Below are 18,841 nucleotides of genomic sequence, written 5' to 3'. Positions count from 1 at the left end.
TGAATGACTTATTCTCATTAACCGTTCTCCTTTCCTTTCTGTACCGTACAAACGTTTGTGACAAATAAAACGAAGTAAAAAAAAAAGAGATGCCAGCGGGCATGTGATACACTGAGCATGTCTCTAGAATATAATAGGCCTGTTGTGGCCAAGAGTGTCCTTTTTGGGTGATGGGGCATACAAGATTTCAGAACACTTTCCCTACAAATTATTCCTGTAAAACGAATACCATGTGACGCACGAAATGGGCGTCATATGAAACTAGTTATGTTGGGCTCCTCCCTGCAACAGAGGTCTATAGGGTATCGGTGGCACTTGACTGGCACTGCAGGGCAACTTGCTTGTTGTAAAAGACACTGCTAGCTGTTATGGATTCCCAAGTAGGGCAGGCATTATGGGGCGTTCATTATGGGGCATTTGAAAAGTGGCAGTTCTAAAGGGACTACTCCTTGTGTTGTGCCACTTTAGCGGTTTGGTCCTCATTGGTGTCGGAGGTTCTACTTGGAATCTCTGCTAATTTCTGTTTAAAAAAAAATTGAAATAGTGCTACATGCTGCACTATTGTCCGTTACAATGCTGAACAGACCCGAGGATGGGCAGTGGGGTCCATTCAGTTTCATCAGAAGACAGATCAGTCTGTCCAGGGATTGGAGCAGGAAAACAGCCGCCCCCCCCCCCCCCCCCCCCTCCCGCTGGGGTGAAGTAGCCCTTACTCCTGGCTTCCAGGTCCGGTCTGTCTATTGCAAGGACTCTTGCTCGTGTTCTTCTGTTTGTAGTCTTGGCTGAGATCCCTGAGAAGCAGGACCACTTGGAGATGCTTATTACAGATGTTCAAGAACATTTTAAATAGCTAGCTCTTGGGTACAAAGTGCATGGGGAACTTGGTTCTCTCTGGACTATAGTTGGTCATGAATGTTGGCTTTGTGTTTTTGTAATCTAATCCCCTTTCTTAAATTCTCCCACATGTCACCTCTAACCTCCAGTACACCCCCACCTGTAGCCTGCCCCCTACCGCATTCTTGCACTTTTGTTCTGGTCTCTTCAACTTTTTTTTTTTTCTGTGCCCCGAGGCTGCAAGTATTCATCTTCTCAAAATACGTGAAACGGGATCCCCTGAAGGCGCTTCCTGTTGAGTGCGGCTCTACTGTTATCGGCTTAAAGGAGATGTCCCGCGCCGAAACGGGTTTTTTTTTTTTTAAACCCCCCCCCCGTTCGGCGCGAGACAACCCCGATGCAGGGGTTAAAAAAAACCACCCGCACAGCGCTTACCTGAATCCCGGCGGTCCGGCGTCTTCATACTCACCTGCTGAAGATGGCCGCCGGGATCCTCTATCTTCATGGACCGCAGGGCTTCTGTGCGGTCCATTGCCGATTCCAGCCTCCTGATTGGCTGGAATCGGCACGTGACGGGGCGGAGCTACACGGAGCTACACGGAGCCCCATAGAGAAGAGCAGAAGACCTGGACTGCGCAAGCGCGGCTAATTTGGCCATCGGAGGGCGAAAATTAGTCGGCACCATGGAGACGAGGACGCCAGCAACGGAGCAGGTAAGTATAAAACTTTTTATAACTTCTGTATGGCTCATAATTAATGCACAATGTACATTACAAAGTGCATTATTATGGCCATGCAGAAGTGTATAGACCCACTTGCTGCCTCGGGACATCTCCTTTAAGTGTGATCTACTGTTACCGAAGTAATGGCTGTAAGATGATCAAAAACACCAAGAATGTTTAAATTTTTTTTTTGTTGGGGGTCAAGCAGTAGCTCCAGCAACATCGGGGGGGGGGGGGGGGGGGGGGGGTGTATACCCCATTCCTCGAATGGGCAGAAGACCCACCGCTGTTAGAAATTGTCCAGGGTCCTTTTACTTAAAGTGATCTTAAAAGCTAAGGTTACGTCATGGGAAAATGTGCTATGTAGCCCACCCGCCCGATACTGGTTACACTGCGTCCAGTGTAACCGCAGGATGTCTCCATAGACTTCTACCAGACAAGTTTTCAATTGGTAGGTCATTGGCGTACCGGCGTCCCTTGGAGGGAAAAAGTATACCACACAGTAAACTTTTACGGAGTATGTGGTGAACGGCTACATGTCTGACACATACTTGGAGAGATTTTTCTGGTGTATAGACTGGATGGGGTGTGACCAGCGATGGCTAGGACTAGTCAAAGACTGATTGCCATTTACATGTCTATTCAAACATGGCCAGCTACAGGGTTTTGCAAAACTGGTGGTTTGTCACAATCTTGCAAAAATTGCTGCAAAAAGTGATGTTACTCCCTGCATCCTGTTACCCAAGACTTGATGAATGTGTGCGCGCTTGTGGATGCCCTGTATTGGGAAAAGTATGACCACTTTCATTGCATGGAGCTGACTTTTTTTTTGTTTCCACCCTCCCAGTAGCCAGCTGTGACCCTGTCCAGCACCTTGGTGTAATCAGTTATTAGCAAGATAACAGGCTCTTGTGATTATAATTAGAGGACATTGACTGTGTTCCCTCCAAGCAAATGGAAGGATTGCTGCCCCACCCCATTCTTCTTCCCCCTCTACCTCTGTGGTGACTTTGGCTTTCATAGGACCCAGGTGGGATAATCCCCTCATATACACCCTCTACTTTCCTGATGCTTTCTGCTGTTTTTTTTTTTTCTATATAGAACATTTTTCTTGAGGCAGACTTTGTCTCAGTTGTGGAATCTCTATAGTACAAGCCTCGGCCCCCGTTGTGCAATACTTAAGGCCCGGCAGGTAGTTCCACACAATTGAGACCCTTTTGTCCTAAACCTGGGGAATGTTGGGGGTAGGTGAACACCGTTTTACTCCACTTTTTTTCTTTTGCCCTCTTTAGTTCTGGCTGTATACCGGATATTAGCTTGCAACGATTTTTATTAGGCTTTAGTTCCAACTGAAGTTCCAACTTCTCGAAAAATATATTTTTTCCATCTTGGATGTAACATTAGAGGGTGAGCAAGGAGAAAAGTGGAGCAATGTCATCCGGGCCAAGTCTTCAAGGTTGGGCAACTAAACCTTTTAAAATGAGGACAGAACTCTCAAGATGCCCTAACAAAATGTGGTAAGTGTCTTCAGCCACCCACCAGCCCCATATCATAAGATTCATCTTGTACAATGCCTTTGGAAAGTCTTCCTTCCCATTTGCAGAATCATCTTTGAGATGTTTTTGCACCTTGATTGGAGTCGCCTGTGGTAAATTAAGTTGACTGGGCATAACGCAGGGGGGGGGGGGGGCTTATAGGGACAACTCTGAGAATGTCCTTCAGAGGCCCGCTAGAGCCCGGACTTGTACTGAATGGAACATCTCTGGAGAGACCTGATAATGGCTCCACAGACGGCCCCCATCCAACCTGACAGAGCCGGAGAGGATCTGCAGGGAAGAATGGCAGAAAACCCCAAATCCAGGAGTGCAAACCTTGTGGCATCATCCAAGAAGACTGGAGGCCATAATCACTGCCACAGGGGCTTCACCCAAGTGCTGCGTACAGGGTGGGAATACTTGTCAGTGCAAAATGGTAGTTTTTCATTTTTGAAAACGTTTACAAAGATTTCTTTGGGGTACTGAGAATAAAATGATGGGAAAGCTTCCAAAACTTCTTAATTTGCACAAAACCAGAACATAACAAAATGTGGAGGAAAAAACTGAAAGGGGGTGAAGACTTTTCTTCAACGGCATTGTATGTATAGCGATGCAGAACTTGGGGCAGCCTTCCTGTGGCAGATCCAACAACTCCCCGCTGTACCTGTAGACCTCTGTGCTGCTTCCCCCTTCCATCGTGATATGAAACTTGTGACTGTTTCCAAAAGTTTATCTCACAATAGCTGCTTGTTTGAGTCACATGACCGGCACACACCTGGCTGCGTTCTCAGGTGTGCGGGAACAAGTCCAAGTGGGCTACTCTTGGTGGTGGAGCCTGTTTTGCGCCCTCGCTTCCTCCTGTCTGCAGTGATACATGGGAATACATCTTGCAACCAGTTGAACCAGGTGCGATGCCTTGGCACGCTTTGGGGGGGGGGATGTAACCGCACAAGTGATGCACAGATTATGTCTGTAACGCACAAGACCATGTGTTCCATCTTCCTTATTTGCATATATTTCCCAGAGGAGCATGTATGGCCTTTTAAGTCTCCTTAAGGCTGGGTTCACACAGGGCAGATTTGCAGCGGAATTTCGCCATGGCAAATCCGCATGCGGCCGCTAATCCCAGGATTAGCCAGCCATGTGGACGAGATTTCTCAGAGATCTCGTCCACGCGGGACGGCAAATCCGCTAAGCCGGCAGAAGCCGCTGCTGCGGCGCGGTTTTGCCGAACGCAGCATGTCTGTCTTTTGTGTGTTTTTTTTTTTTTTTCTCCGCTGCGGCTGCGCTCTCCTCTATGGGAGCGCCGGCCTCAGCGGAAGAGTGAGCATCCGGGCCGCTTCAAAGCCGCGGCAGTTCTCCCGGCGGAAATGTCGCGTTTTTTGCTGCGGCCAAACCGCGACATTTCCGTCGGTAATCCGCCATGTTTGAACCCAGCCTAAGGCGAGGAGATACCCCGACCAACAAAGTCTAGCGCACACAGTACTGGGACAGTTGTAATGCGAGGCACACTCTAGATCGTTTTAAGCTGTTTAGACATACTGAGATAGTGTAAAAACCACCTCCTGCCTCACTCTTATTTTTGTCATCGCCCTCCATACTTTACACTGCAACTCTGCTCTTCTGTAAAGTACCTGCTGTGTTCACAAAGTAGACGAGAGCTAACTTGTATTATGGCAAGTATGATTCTAAACAAGCAGTAAGAAAGTTATTAGGTAACTGCTGCACAAGGGAAATGAGCCTTGCAAGGAGGGGGATCTGCTTTAAATGATCCTTGGTCATGACACAACGTTTCTTTGCTTTTAAAGACTTCGCCAGATGTTGCTATAATTTGTTTTCATGCAAGACTTAACGGAAAGATGCCAGATGTGTCAGCGGGTGCAACTGTGGTCTCCGCGAACAGTTCAAGGGGCTTTGTGTCCTGCTTTTTTTTTTTTTTTGTCCTGGTGTAGTGTTGCTGTAAGACCGAAGTATCCATCTAGACAGAAATGCAAAAAATATGTGGTGAGAAAAGGGTTAAAACGCAGTCCTGTCCGGCCTTGTATATTGATGAGTGGTAACTGTTAGTGAGGTGTCAGGAGGTTACAGGGTCAGCAGACCACTAATGAGCGGGAAGAGGCTACTTAGGGGATTCCGGAATCATCGTTTGCACTTAGAATGCGTCCGTTTCCGATCATCGCAGGACTTTGCCTCAAGCCGATTAGGGAAGTTTGAGAGAACTTTCATCCAGGGTTTGGAGGTGATGGCGGGACTGGCGCTGGTTTCCCTTTGAGTTTATGGCAAACATCTACCCACCAACACAGAAAGGGTCATTTACCAAAATTTTAAGCTATTTTCTGAATTGGGTTAGCCTCACACAGGCGTATTTGCGTGATGACGTCTTTTTCTGCACAAGCGCGTATTTTCCTTGTCGTTGATTTGGCACAGTTAGTGGGCAAAACTTGTGGAATTCCGTCATGTTTCCGCGCAGTTTGCCATCCAGAATTGACATGCCACTTAACGTGGAAATGCACCAGAATTCTACGTGTGGATTTGGCCCATTGATGGGGTGAAATCATGGTGGCCACAGGTTTTTGTTGTAATTTTATAGGAGAAAGCTGATGTGCAAACCTAATCTTAGACTGAAATCTTTATCAGAGCGGAGAGCAAAGGCAGGGTGGTAGACAGTTGAGGGAGGCGGTGCAGCACTGTGGAGAGCTTTATGGATGTTTATATTCTAGTTCTATAATGGGCAGGGGCGACTGGCAAAGGGCATGAACAGCTGTTTGGTGGGATCTGAGATAGTAGCCACTGTTTATCACTTTTCTCTACATAAACAAACAAGTGAGTTTTTGCCGTCTGGTTACATCACAGTGAAATCATTAGTTCCGCTTTTTGCGCACTTGGCAGGACCTTGTGATGACTCGGATAGAAAGGCCGACAGCTCTAATCAGTGTCCTGCAGTAGGGTGACAATGATGGTTTCCTGTGTATGTGCTGACGCGTCTGGTTCTTTGGGCTGGTGGTGATGATGAAGGGTGGGAATGCTTGTTCAGCTGGATGCACTGCACTTTCACAACTGCCCAAATGGGAAACCTGGTGGTATCAGTGGTCCTTTTATCTCTCGCACTCCTGCTGTTAGGTGTGAAGCTTGCAGCCCCTGATAACTGCTGGCTGCTTCCTGGCCTCTTGCATGCGGAATGGGGACAGCGACAATAAATGACACCTTTTGTGACAATGTATGGAAGGTAACTATATTGCAAGAAATGCCCTGTTGGTCCAGCTTTAGCAAATCTCTGCCAGTCATCAAGTCTTTAAAACCCCATTTTTGTTGCTTAACGAGAGCAAATTCTGAAAACAAACCTTCCAGTGACTGAATGTGTTGGTCCAGATCCACTTTTCAGGTTTCTAAGTTCCTGAATTCTAAACCCCTCTAACGCTTGTGTGGAACTGACCTATCAGGGGCACATTCATGCATCCGTAACGCGGCCGAGCGTCCTGCCCTGATCGCACGTCGCCTGAGCCAAAAGGATTATGGGAATCTACAACGCTCTAAGTTTGGGTCAGGACACCCTTCTGTGTTGTACCAGAATTGCAAGTTATCTCCTATCTACAGGATAGGGGAAAAACTTGATGATCGGTGGGGGTCTCACTGATGAGATCCTAAAAATGGGGAGACTAGTTCCTCCATGCTCCTGCTAGTTTGCTGACCAAAACACTGGTTTTGGAAGCGCACTGGAGCTCCACTCCTCTTCAATGTGACTGCCAGAGACACGGGAGTGAGTAAGCGCTTGGATATTTTCGTTAGCCAATGAATGGAGTGCTGACCATGCATACTTGACCAGCGCTCCATTCATTCTGACGCCTGTGGGAGAAGTGACCCCCAAAGTGACAAAGCAGGACATCTGCCCCCCCCCCCCCCCCCCTTTCCATCTCTATTGATTTGGGTCTCAACGGTGAGGCCCCCACCGATCAACTTATTCCTTATCCTGTAGGTTGGGTATGACTTGTGATTCTGGTACAACCCCTTTTAATACGCCCTAATTTATGCAGTGATATTAAAGCCTTCCTCCACCCTCATAATGTTGGCGAATTGGGCACATTTCTCATTTGAGTCTGGGATGGCCCAATGACCTACTCCAAAAGGAGTCTCCCTTATATTGGTTGTCACCTTTTGGAAAAAAAGGGAGATGGAGGAAGTGTGTGTGTATGTATGGGATATGTGTTGCCAATACAAAGGTACTACAAGATATACATATTGAACAAGTTCTTGTATCTGACTGGTACAGAGAGGCCCAAACTTTCACTTGCCCTATTATCGGCCTGCCTGTATATAGCCCCAATTGAGTAACAAGTGTTCATCGGCTGGTTGACTTTCACGTGAGTATAAAAAATGTGCACTCGTTAGCAGCACGTCTCCCTGTAGATAAAAACCATATGGATGGGGTGAAGGATGGGATTAAGGGGAACCTGTTGTCACCTTTAAACCGCGTAAGCTACGTTACAGGACTTGGAAACGGAAAGTCCGGGGACTCGTAATTCATACTCACCAGGTCCCCCTTTCCAGTGCTGTCCCCACGAAGTTGGCACTGTGTGCACATCCCTGTTCTTCACCTCTATGCACAAAGGCAGCTGAAGAGTCGCGCTGTGCGTGTGCCAACTTCGCAGGGAAACCACATGGGAACGGAGCATCTGGTCAGAAAAAAACAACTTTCCATGCTTACCCGTTCATCACCTTTTTGAGCCTCATAACGTAATTTATGGGGCTTAAAGAGGACGGTGGGCTTTTTTTCACGATTGTTCATAAAAATACTGGCGTGAGCTGCAGAACAAGTGCCAGTTGACATGCCCTACTATTGATTAACGCTCACTTATAAGGGCCATCAGTCCAGGTTTACACCGTGTAGGCGGATGTGGATGTTCACTCGTGACACCAGATGTCTGGTTCTAAGAAAGTATTACACAAGTAACCTCAGAGCGTCTTCGTTTTCAAGGTGGTGTTGCCTAATGGTTTGTCTTTGGCTAGGTTGTCCATTAGAAAGGGATAATGTTTATGGAGCGGCTGGGTGTTGCTTAACTCGTTAGTGTTGACTTCTAGCACCTAAACTCATTCTTTCCAACTCGTACCATTTCGTCTAATTGTACAATGCCTTTTTTTTTTTCTTTTCAGATATATAATCGTGGCTCAAGATGAGTTGGAGTTTCTTAACCCGTCTCCTCGAAGAGATTAACAACCATTCCACCTTCGTAGGGAAGGTTTGGTTGACGGTCCTCATCATTTTCAGGATAGTCCTGACCGCTGTGGGTGGGGAGTCCATCTATTATGATGAACAGAGCAAGTTTGTCTGCAACACGCAACAGCCTGGATGTGAAAATGTGTGCTACGACGCATTTGCACCCTTGTCACACGTCCGTTTCTGGGTCTTCCAGATCATTCTCATCACCACTCCGTCTATCATGTACTTGGGCTTCGCTATGCATAGGATCGCACGTCGTCCAGAAAGCTATCAGAGGCAATTGGAGAAAGCACGAAGCAAGCGTCAGAAGAAGGCACCCATGGTTCATCGTGCGGCCAAACGAGACTATGAAGAAGCAGAGGATGACAATGAAGAAGACCCCATGATCTGCGAAGTCCTGGAACCTGAAAAAGATGCAGAAGACAAAGACCAAAAGAAGCACGATGGCCGTCGACGTATTAAGAAGGATGGCCTAATGAAGGTCTATGTTCTTCAGCTGCTCTTTCGCTCTGCCCTTGAAGTTGGGTTTCTCATGGGGCAGTATGTATTGTATGGTTTCGAGGTGATGCCGTCTTATGTGTGCAGCCGGGGCCCTTGTCCCCACACGGTAGATTGCTTTGTGTCCCGTCCAACTGAGAAGACCATATTCCTGCGAATCATGTATGGTGTCAGTGGTCTGTGCCTTCTACTCAACGTATGTGAGCTGTTCCACTTGGGTATCGGTGGCATTCGAGACTCTCTCAGGCAGAAAGACAAAGAAGAAGAACATTATCCCAAAAAGGCCCCTAGTGCCCCTCCCAACTACAACTCTGTGCTGAAAAAGGGGAAAGTGCCAAACGGCAAGTTAATGTATCCTGAGAACGGTGCCACGGAGGCTTTTGAGTTGCCTGTGACTCATTCAAGTGAGCATGAGCTGGACAGGCTGCGCCAGCACCTCAAACTAGCCCAGGAGCACCTCGACGTGGCCTTCCAGTTGAACCCAGCAGCTGACACTGCCCACGCATCTAGAAGTAGCAGTCCAGAGGCCAACAGCATAGCTGCCGAACAGAACAGACTCAACCTTGCTCAGGAGAAAGGAGGAGTCTGTGAGAAAGCTGGTAAGAGCAATTTGAGACCTATTCACCATTTTTGTCCCATTCAATTAATTACTAGAGATGAGTGAGCGTACTCGGAAAAGCACTACTCGCTCGAATAACTTGCTTTATCCGAGTATTGCTGTGCTCGTCCCTGAAGATTCGGGTGCCGCTGCGGCTGACAGGTGAGTCGGAGCGGGGCAGAGCGGGCGGGAGAGAGGGAGAGAAAGATCTCTCCTCCGTTCCTCCCCGTTCTCCCCTGCAGCTCCGTGCCGGCACCCGAATCTTCAGGGACGAGCACAGCGATACTCGGATAAAGCAAATTACTCGAGCGAGTAGTGCTTTTCCGAGTACGCTCGCTCATCTCTATTAATTACATAATGTGCACCATTTTGGATCCCCTTTTAAAGAGGTTCCCCCACTTGAAGTGGTTTTCAGACAGCTCTGTACACTGCACAGTGGCCATTGTTGGTACTGCAGTCTGAGTTCCATTCACTTAAGATTTAGCCTGCAGTACCGACCTGGGTCACTGCTAAATGTGTAGAGCTGCCTGAAACAGCTAGAAGGGGGGAGCCCCATTAAGGAGCATGCGCTATGCAGCCCCTGGCCTGTATAGTGGCATGCATCGTCCAGATTGTTCTTTTTCTTCCGGAGTAGTTGACGAGCGTGTCACTCACCTGTAGTAGTTGACGAGTCCGTCGTATTAAAATCTCTTCTGCACTTCCTATATTGGGGGCGACTTACAGATCCGCATTTAATCAATGCGATGGCTGTGATTGGTTTATCGAACACTGCAGTGATTGGCTGAGCGGCGGCGCTCGAAAACCAATCGGAGCCAGCGCTTCCTGGAGTTGGGATTTTTGAACCCCCTGACCAGGAAGCGCTGGCTGAAGGCTACAGGCGAGTGTTCATGTGCTGTCTGACGCGCATTGTGCCTGAGCTTTTAGGAAGTAACTCGCACTTACGGCTAGTCTGCACCTTATAAGAACAGAACCGAAAGACAACAATCGCATGGAATAAAGGCCCGTACACATGCAATGATTGTTCAAAAAACCGTTTAAACAAGCGAGTGTGAAATCAGGTTAAACGCAGCCAGCGATAAATCTTTCGCTTTTCGCTTGTTTTTATGGAGACATATAAACCATCATTGGGCCGTTTGCTAATCAGTCGCTCAGTCCTCCTCACTTGTTTAGTCGTTCACATTCGCTGTATAACTTCCTGTTTCAATGAGCCAGCGATGTATCTAAGCTCTGACGTCGTTCGCTCGTTCAAACACATAAACATTTGGTGTAAATGAACCCTCGGTCTCTGCTTTAGGCGCCTGCAGACGGCCAGGTCGGATCCCGCTGTGAGAATTCTTGCAGCGGGACCCGACCCGAGCCCCTGCAGACAGCAGCGTGTCACTCACCTGCTCCTGCGGCCCCGGGTCTTCCATGTGCCAGCTGCCGGGCAGCCCGTGCATGCGCAGACCTGAGCCGGCGGCTGGGTAGTGACATTTCTGTGCGGAGCTCTGAGAGTCCCACACAGAAATAGAGCATGCCACAATTTTGTTTTCTGCACGGAATTTTGCGCAGACAAATCGCGGCCGTCTGCATAGGATTGCAAGTTGTAATGCAATCCTATGCAGGTGGGCACGGGCGGAAATGCTGCGGGGAATCCTGCCGCGGAATTTCCACCCGTGTGCACGAGGCCTTACTCTCCTTTTACACAGATGGTAAAATGAAGGCGAGCAAACTTATCGTTCAATCGCCGTCTGTCTACAATCCTTCACATTCACACAATTCAACTTTTTATTTATTTTTTTAAATCTTTACTGGCAGCGCAGCGCGCAGTAATGAGACTTGCGGTTTACTGGGAGGGATTATTGTGCAATACATCGCGCTGCTCACGCCCGTTCTTACCGTGTGTGCTTTCTCTGCAGGTTTGTAATCTTCTGAAGATGGGGGGTGAGGAAATGGCAAGCCCTAAAAAATGACTGGAATTGAGTTGCCACAGGGTCCTGACACCCCCATCCACCCCCTCCAACCCTCATCAGGAAACTGCGGAGGGCGAAGAAAAGACCGTCTGTGGAGAGCGCGGTCCTGTGAATGCTCCCCTCTGTGCTGCATAGTGTCTTACGACTTATTGAAAACTCCTTCTCGGCCCCTCTCCTTGCCAGAAGGCGGCGGCTCGAGCCAGATGTGGAAGGTTACCGCCACTGGTTTACACAAGCTGCCACCCACCCGCCTCCTGGTTATGGATGACTGCAGGTGGCGCCTTCCAACGCGTTTTTGTTTTTTGCTTCTACCCCACGTGGTTAAAGTGTGCGGAGCGCAGTGGTACGAATTTCATTTCAACTTTCTATTTGGTGTAAAAGGAAGAGTTCTCCCTATTTTATTTTATTTTTTTCATTGTTTTAATAAAAAATAAAAAAAAGCGACCGGCCTTCATACAAAAAAGGGAAAAATATCGGTACTAGTTTTTTACAATGCTGGTTAGCGTTGATACTATAGACGGTGACTTCCTGGCGCGCTTCAACTGCTGCAACCCCCATCCTCAGCGAAGAAGGGAACTTTGTGGAAACGTTTGTGTTTGTTTTATTGAGTTATGTTATATATTTCTCACAGGCTAGTATTGTACAGATCTCACACGTCTCGTCTGCTGTGCTGACGCAGATACTGAATGCACAAGATTATATGCTCTGGAATGTTCTGTTAACAGTTTGAGGACGGAGAAGACCTTTTTTTCACCACCTTACCAGTTCGTTTTAAACATTCCAGTAAGTGTCGCTCCCCTCTCAGCCTTACGGTGGTAGTGCCCAGCAGTGCTACTCAGCTATTCCAAGGGTTGGGATGTTCCATTTCAGTTTACATTTTGGGGGTGAGGTCTTCTCCGTGACGGTTTATCGTTAGATGGCTTGTTGAAACTCCACGAGGTGGAAAATTGCACATTCAATTACCCTCTCCTTTGCAAATACCAAAAGTGTCTTCTCATGGGAAGCAGGAGAGGCTGTGTTTCTGAGGTGAAAACCTATTTAAAAGTTGTTGTGTTTTTTTTGTTTTTTTTTTCTTTTTTTTTCTCTTATAGGGAACTACACCCCTTGTCAAGGTTGAACTTACTCACTGGGGGGTCCGGTGAGGAGGGACTCCTGTTCAATCTTGGTTATAACCTCTTTAAGGGTATTTTACATGGCATGATTATTGGGCACGGGCATTCATCTGATCATCAGATTGCTCGCTCTTTGGCACACTCGTTAGTGGGCTGATTTGATCTAATTTATGCAACCATAACAATGCTCAGCTGCTCGTCTCCCTCTAAATGTGGCAGTGGGCGGCCAAGTAATGATGGCTGATGGAGACAAGTGACCATTCATCTCCATACTGCAGATCTGCCCGGGTCCTATGACCCCCAAGTCCAGAGGGAACCAGACTGCTGCCACTGTTGATGCCATGAGTCTGCTAGGGAATTGCCATCTGAGCACTTCTATGTGCTGCCAGTTTTACGAGTGTGTTTCGTCTCCCAGCCCGCACCCAGAAGGTCATGTGGATCTATGATCGGAGTTCGGGCCGGCAGACACTTGTCCGTATTCCGTGCCCGTATACTGGTGTGACTCTGGTCTGTTAGACACGGTGACCTTAGGGCAAAGTTCCACTTTAATGTTTGCAATAGATCTCTTGTACTGTTCTACATGTAAAAAGATGAATCTCATCGGGCGGATCTTTTTTTATATATATCTTCCTTCTTGTTTTACAACTTTTATACCTGATCGTAGTTGTGATTTCAGGCATCGCCAAAAGCCAGGGTGCCTATCCCCCAATGGAACTGCAGAATTTTTGCTTTTGGAGTCTCCGGATGCATTAGTTTGTCTGTAGGAATGCTTATTGGGTTTTTAATTTAATTTTAGGTTTTTAGGATTATTTTTTTTCTTTCTAATGCTTTGATACTTACCAGCTGCCACTTAACATCCAGGATGTATCCGAGCAATTAAAGGGTTGTCTGAGACTCTTGGGGCCGGTTAACACGAGAAGCGCATTTCAGTCACATAAATACGCTGCGTGTTTATGCGACCAATAAGTCGCTTCCATCCGTGTATTTCTTCCCTTCCAGTCTGTTACTATGTGCAAGAATACACGAAATTGCATTGATTTTGTGTGTAACTAAACAGGTTTCCTGCATATTTGCGCGCACCTATTACTTTCATTGTGCAATATGGACCAAGAGGACATGCCTTTTTTTTTTTTTTTTTCCTCCACGGGAAAAATGCGCTCATGTAAGCAAACCCTTTTAAATTCCATTTTATTCACTGCATATTACAAGCAATGAAAATTGTGCATGTAATACGCAGAGTAAATACACGTGTGAACGAGCCCTCACACTACCCTCTTCTCTGAAACCGCGCCATTCTTGTGTATTGGCTTTATCCCAGTATTACAGCTCATTCCATTTCTCCTTTAATGGGGGTCAGTTGCAATACTAGAGGAAGCCAATAGACAAGTGTGGCTGCCTGGAGGCAGTGGGAGGTAGACCCCCTTATTCTAGTTCTGGGCAACTCCTTTCACTTATTAAACATGTTCAGTTGCAATGTTCTGATTATTGGTAATATTATATATTATGTTTTAACCTCTTGCTGACTTGACTCTTAAAGTGCAAATTCCTCTGTACTGCAGGGTGGTGCCAGTCTTGTGAGACTGCAACAATGGATGGTGCCTCCCAATTTTGTGTTGGTTGCCTTTTTTTTAATGCCTGTTTAGGCCACAAGATGGCGCCTCCACCCTATAGACAAAGGTAAACTTTATAGTAGGCCGAAATTCTGTGACATCTCCACTCCCTCCTCTAGTGCCTTGACTTGACGGCGGCGTACGCCGCTCAGAGGAGCGGGGGGGCTTTATTCATTCCTATGCTGGACACGCTTGAAGATTCTACTATTCATCTCAGAGCCTCATCTCGTTTATTGTGGAATATTTGTTGTTTGGGGGGTTTTGTATTTTGTGCATTTTTTTCTTACAAGTTTATGGTACTGGAACTTATGATGTTTTATATATAAAACAATGAAAACAAATTGGACTCCAAATTGTATTATTCCGCACATCACCAAGCAAAATGTTCTTATAAAGGTTGGTCAAGTTCACATGCTCTGTATTTGTGCACCAAAGGGCCCCACAGACTTCTATGGGATGTGCGCTAGAAACTGTGCAAAACACACCCGGACCTCATTAGGCTAAATAGCTTTTTAAATTAAAGCAAGGGATGTGTCGCACTCGTGTGCGTATGAACAGGCTGTCTGCGCAAAAGTGTATTCACGGAAATAACACATTCACTGCACAAAAACACTGTACTGAAACATGCGTATTTGCGAATGCGCTCATCTGAAGGAGCCTTGAGCGCTCCTCACACGGGTGATTATCTGCAGCTAAGTAACATGCTTCAAAGAATCACAGAACTAATGGTTTCTTATGGAAAACTTCAGCTGAACGATTTTTCTAGCTGCGTCAAAATAAAGCGCAACAAAAAAAATCAGCAGCGGGGTTCAGCAAATGAAATTCCCTGCTGTGTGAAAAAAAAAAAATGGCCGCTCCTAGTCATGTAAATGGCCAATTTCACCACTTAAGTTCTGGAATTGATAGCGGGAAGTTGTCAATTCACAAAATTTTCTGCAGTGCTAGCTGCGGTTTTTTTTCTTCCCTCGCCCCCACACGTCCGAGAACATTGCGTGATTTAATGCATTGCTAGAAGTGCAAATCTTGCCCAAATATGAACCCCATTAATTTGCAGGGGGTCATGCACATGAGTGGTGTCTTCCTGCATGGCGCTGCGTTATGATGCTGTGCAGGAAAAACGTTTACAGCGTGTTCTATCTTCTTGCCATATCGGCCATTGAAAGCAATAAGAACTCTGAACTTCTGCCGCGGCTGTGACCGCTCCAGCGGGGATGAAGAGAATCCCAGCAGTGATGCAAAGCTGTTTTCACATGGAGACACCTCCCATCACTGGGGGTTTCACAATTGCGGGCCATGATTCACAGCCCAATATCTCCCCTATGAAGGTAGCCTACGAGTGCATTCACATAGGCGGGTTTTGTCAGGGACCTGCCATAGATTTCGTTTCCCTTTAAATTAAATTGAAGGGGTGGAATCTGCACCAAATCGTCTACATGCAAACGCACCCTAAGGCTGGTTCACACAGAGAATGGCATGAAATTTGTGTGTAGAGACACGACGCATGTAAATATGAACCCTAATGTATTCAATAGAGTAATATACACAAGCACTGTTTTTTATAAGATGTGATCAGGGCAGGCATGGAGACTCTAGTACTCTCGTGTACCTCCTCTAGCTTGGATACAAGATGTGATGCGGGCATGGAGGCTCTAGTATCCTGTTGTACCGCCTCTAGCTTGGATACAAGATGTGATACAGGCGGGCATGGAGGCTCTAGCACCCTGTTTTACCACCTCTAGCTTGGATACAAGATTTCATACGGGAAGGCATGGAGGCTCTAGTACCCTGTTGTACCGCCTCTAGCTTGGATACAAGATGTGATACAGGAGGGCATGGAGGCTCTACTACCCTGTTGTACCACCTCTAGCTTGGATACAAGATGTGATACAGGAGGGCATGGAGGCTCTAGCACCCTGTTGTACCACCTCTAGCTTGGATACAAGATTTGATACGGGAAGGCATGGAGGCTCTAGTACCCTGTTGTACCGCCTCTAGCTTGGATACAAAATGTGATACAGGAGGGCATGGAGGCTCTAGTACCCTGTTTTACCACCTCTAGCTTGGATACAAGACGTGATATTGGCAGGCATGAAGGCTCTAGTACTCTGTTGTACCGCCTTTAGCTTGAATACAAGATATGATAGGGGTGGGCATGGGGCTCTAGTACCCTGTTTTACCACCTCTAGCTTGGCTACAAGATGTGATATGGGGTGAGGCATACAGGTTCTGTATGGTATCCTACGTCATAACGCTCTACATTTGATGTAGCTGAGCCTCTAGATCAGTGGTGGCGAACCTATGGCACACGTGCCAGAGGCGGCACTCGGAGCCCTCTCTGCTGGCACGCGTCGCCGTCGGCCGCTCACCATGTTAGTGAATACCTGCAGGGGCCGCAGCTCCCCTGCAGGCATTCACTAAGCAGCGCTGTTAGCGGAGCTGATCCCGGCGCACATCCTCCTCCCCTCCCCCCATGTCTCTTACTTGGTTCCGCGAGAGCAGGGGGAGGAGGCGTCTGGCAGTCAACTTTTTCCACACCACTTCTGCCCTATTCAGCAATTCCAGCAACCTCATTGGTGGTTTGGTGAATCAGTCTACCCAAACAACTAATCAGGTTGCTGGAATTGCTGAATAGGGCAGAAGTGGGTAAGTATGTGGGTTGCGGGGGTCACTGTGCTACTGGGGGGCTGCTGCGGGGGTCACTGTGCTACTGGGGGTCCGCTGCGGGGGGGTCACTATTACCGCTAGGGGGGTGTCACCATTACACTGGGGGCCACTGTTGGATGTCACTATTATTGCTGGGGCCACTGTGGGAAATGTCATTATTATCGGGGAGGGGGGGGGGGTCACTATTATCGCTAGGGGTGCTGGAGTTGGTCACTATTATAGCTAGGTGTGTCGGAGGTGGTCACTATTAGCGCTTGGGCCGCCGGAGGTGGTCACTATTAGCGCTTGGGCCGCCGGAGGTGGTCACTATTAGCGCTTGGGCCGCCGGAGGTGGTCACGATTAGCGCTTGGGCCGCCGGAGGTGGTCACGATTAGCGCTTGGGCCGCCGGAGGTGGTCACGATTATCGCTGGGGTATGTTTACATGTGGCAGAAACGGACAGGGTTGTTTCAAAATAGACAGGGTGCAGATTTTAACTGCTTTTTAGATGCGGAAATGCTCCACAGAAACTTCCGCTGAGGACATTCTGCAGTATTTCCGCATCCTAAAAGCAGTCAAAATCTGTACACTGTCTATCTTGAAGCGGCCCTGTTCTTTTTTGAACGATGCGGGTAAAATCTTACATCGTGATAAGCCCCGCCCCCTGACATGTTGGCACTTTGTGGTAAATAAGTGGGTTTTGTGTTGCAGTTTGGGCACTCGGTCTCTAAAAGGTTCGCCATCACCGCTCTAGATCGTGCGGATACATGTCAGATTTCAGAAAATTTCTCCCCTCTGAAGTCTTTGCGCTGTGATTCCTACACAGTGAGCTCAAGGCTGCTGCTCAACTGATGCCACTTCGCATCACCTGGACAGCGGCGCTGTGCCCACTAGAGAGTGCTGGGTGCCCTGTGAAGGAAGCGCTGACGGCGCAGTTGTTTGCAGAGGAGTGCAGAAACTCCTGAAATCCGATGTGGTGCGGAATTTTAGTAAAAATCCTTATGAATGGTGCAGATTTTGACTCTGTTTTCAATGCGGAAAATCTTCAGCGCTTCAACTACATGTAAAGGTACCCTTGATCTGTGCGGCCGAGCGTTGCCCTAAACTACTTTAGGGTCCTTTTTAGATGAGTCAATTTTAATTTTAATGAGCCTCTGATGTCAACGCTAACTCTGTCGAACTCGTGTAGCCTGTTTACACAGCCAATGGCATGGTTGGTACATTCCAATGAGAATCTGTGTAAGTGAATGAGAGGGAATAAACGAGTGCGGTTTGACAGAATGATAAGTGAATGAGCCAACAGGGATTTTTAAGCTGCATAAAATGAACAGCGAATGATTCTGTCAGTCATTGGCTCATATTTAGGTCCAATGATTATTGCTCACTTTTGCGATAATCGTTACGTCTAAAATCACCCTTACTCTTGGCTTACGTGTGTCGGTAAACACCTGTGCATATTCTCCAATAACAGCAGTTTCTGTATAGCAGTCAGCCGCACTGACCGCTCACCCTCACCCCCCCCCCCCCCACCTCCCCCTTCCTAGCGCTCAATCAGGCTCATCACATTCCTGAACTCAGTCCAGTTTCTTTGGTAATTCTTGTAAACTCCACGTCTGCCTTCTGCCCTCCTCCCCTCCGTCTCACCAGGGATCTTTGCTTTCAATAAGTGTGATGGATCAGATATTAAACTGTGCAGACGTTTCTCAGCTCACATCTCCATGTATACAAGGCAACTATAGATCGCCTTATCGCTAGAAAGTAGAACTCTGGTAAAGAGGATTTCCACACATGAAAATGTTAATTATAATTAATGAAATCATATTCAGCGGCGATTCATTTTTTCCCTAAGTGACTGACAACTCTACCTACCTCTATATCCATTATTAGTTTTGCACTAGCTATTCAGCACCTTGCAATAGCTTCTACATTATTAATGGTGCATGCTAAGAAACTTTAGCAAAAGTGATGACATGGCTGCTTGTCTTATTTACTAAAAGTATGACCCAGTATGGATAAGAATATAACTACTGCAAGACTTGTTCACTGTGTACAATACTATAACTATAATAATGCCCTAAAGTTACAAGAATATAGCTACTATAATACTGCCTCCATGTACAAG

The 18,841-nt window shown here is 47.2% G+C and overlaps 1 protein-coding gene across 4 annotated transcripts in view; it reads left to right on the top strand.

The window, feature by feature from the left end:
* The window catches only part of LOC136576334 (gap junction gamma-1 protein-like), a 28,319-nt gene extending 13,902 nt beyond the window's left edge, over positions 1-14,417 (top strand). For all 4 annotated transcript variants that reach the window (XM_066575533.1, XM_066575532.1, XM_066575534.1 and 1 more), the window contains 2 exons: positions 8,240-9,403; positions 11,301-14,417. In XM_066575533.1, coding sequence (XP_066431630.1) covers positions 8,260-9,403; positions 11,301-11,308 — 1,152 coding nt within the window. In that variant the 5' untranslated portion in view covers positions 8,240-8,259 and the 3' untranslated portion in view covers positions 11,309-14,417. The remainder of the gene's footprint in view (positions 1-8,239; positions 9,404-11,300) is intronic.
* The last annotated feature ends 4,424 nt before the right edge of the window (positions 14,418-18,841 follow it).

This window comes from Eleutherodactylus coqui, chromosome 8 (assembly GCF_035609145.1).
Source record: "Eleutherodactylus coqui strain aEleCoq1 chromosome 8, aEleCoq1.hap1, whole genome shotgun sequence".
In the NCBI taxonomy this organism is placed as follows: domain Eukaryota; kingdom Metazoa; phylum Chordata; class Amphibia; order Anura; family Eleutherodactylidae; genus Eleutherodactylus; species Eleutherodactylus coqui.
This window is presented reverse-complemented; position numbering and strand designations above follow the sequence as displayed.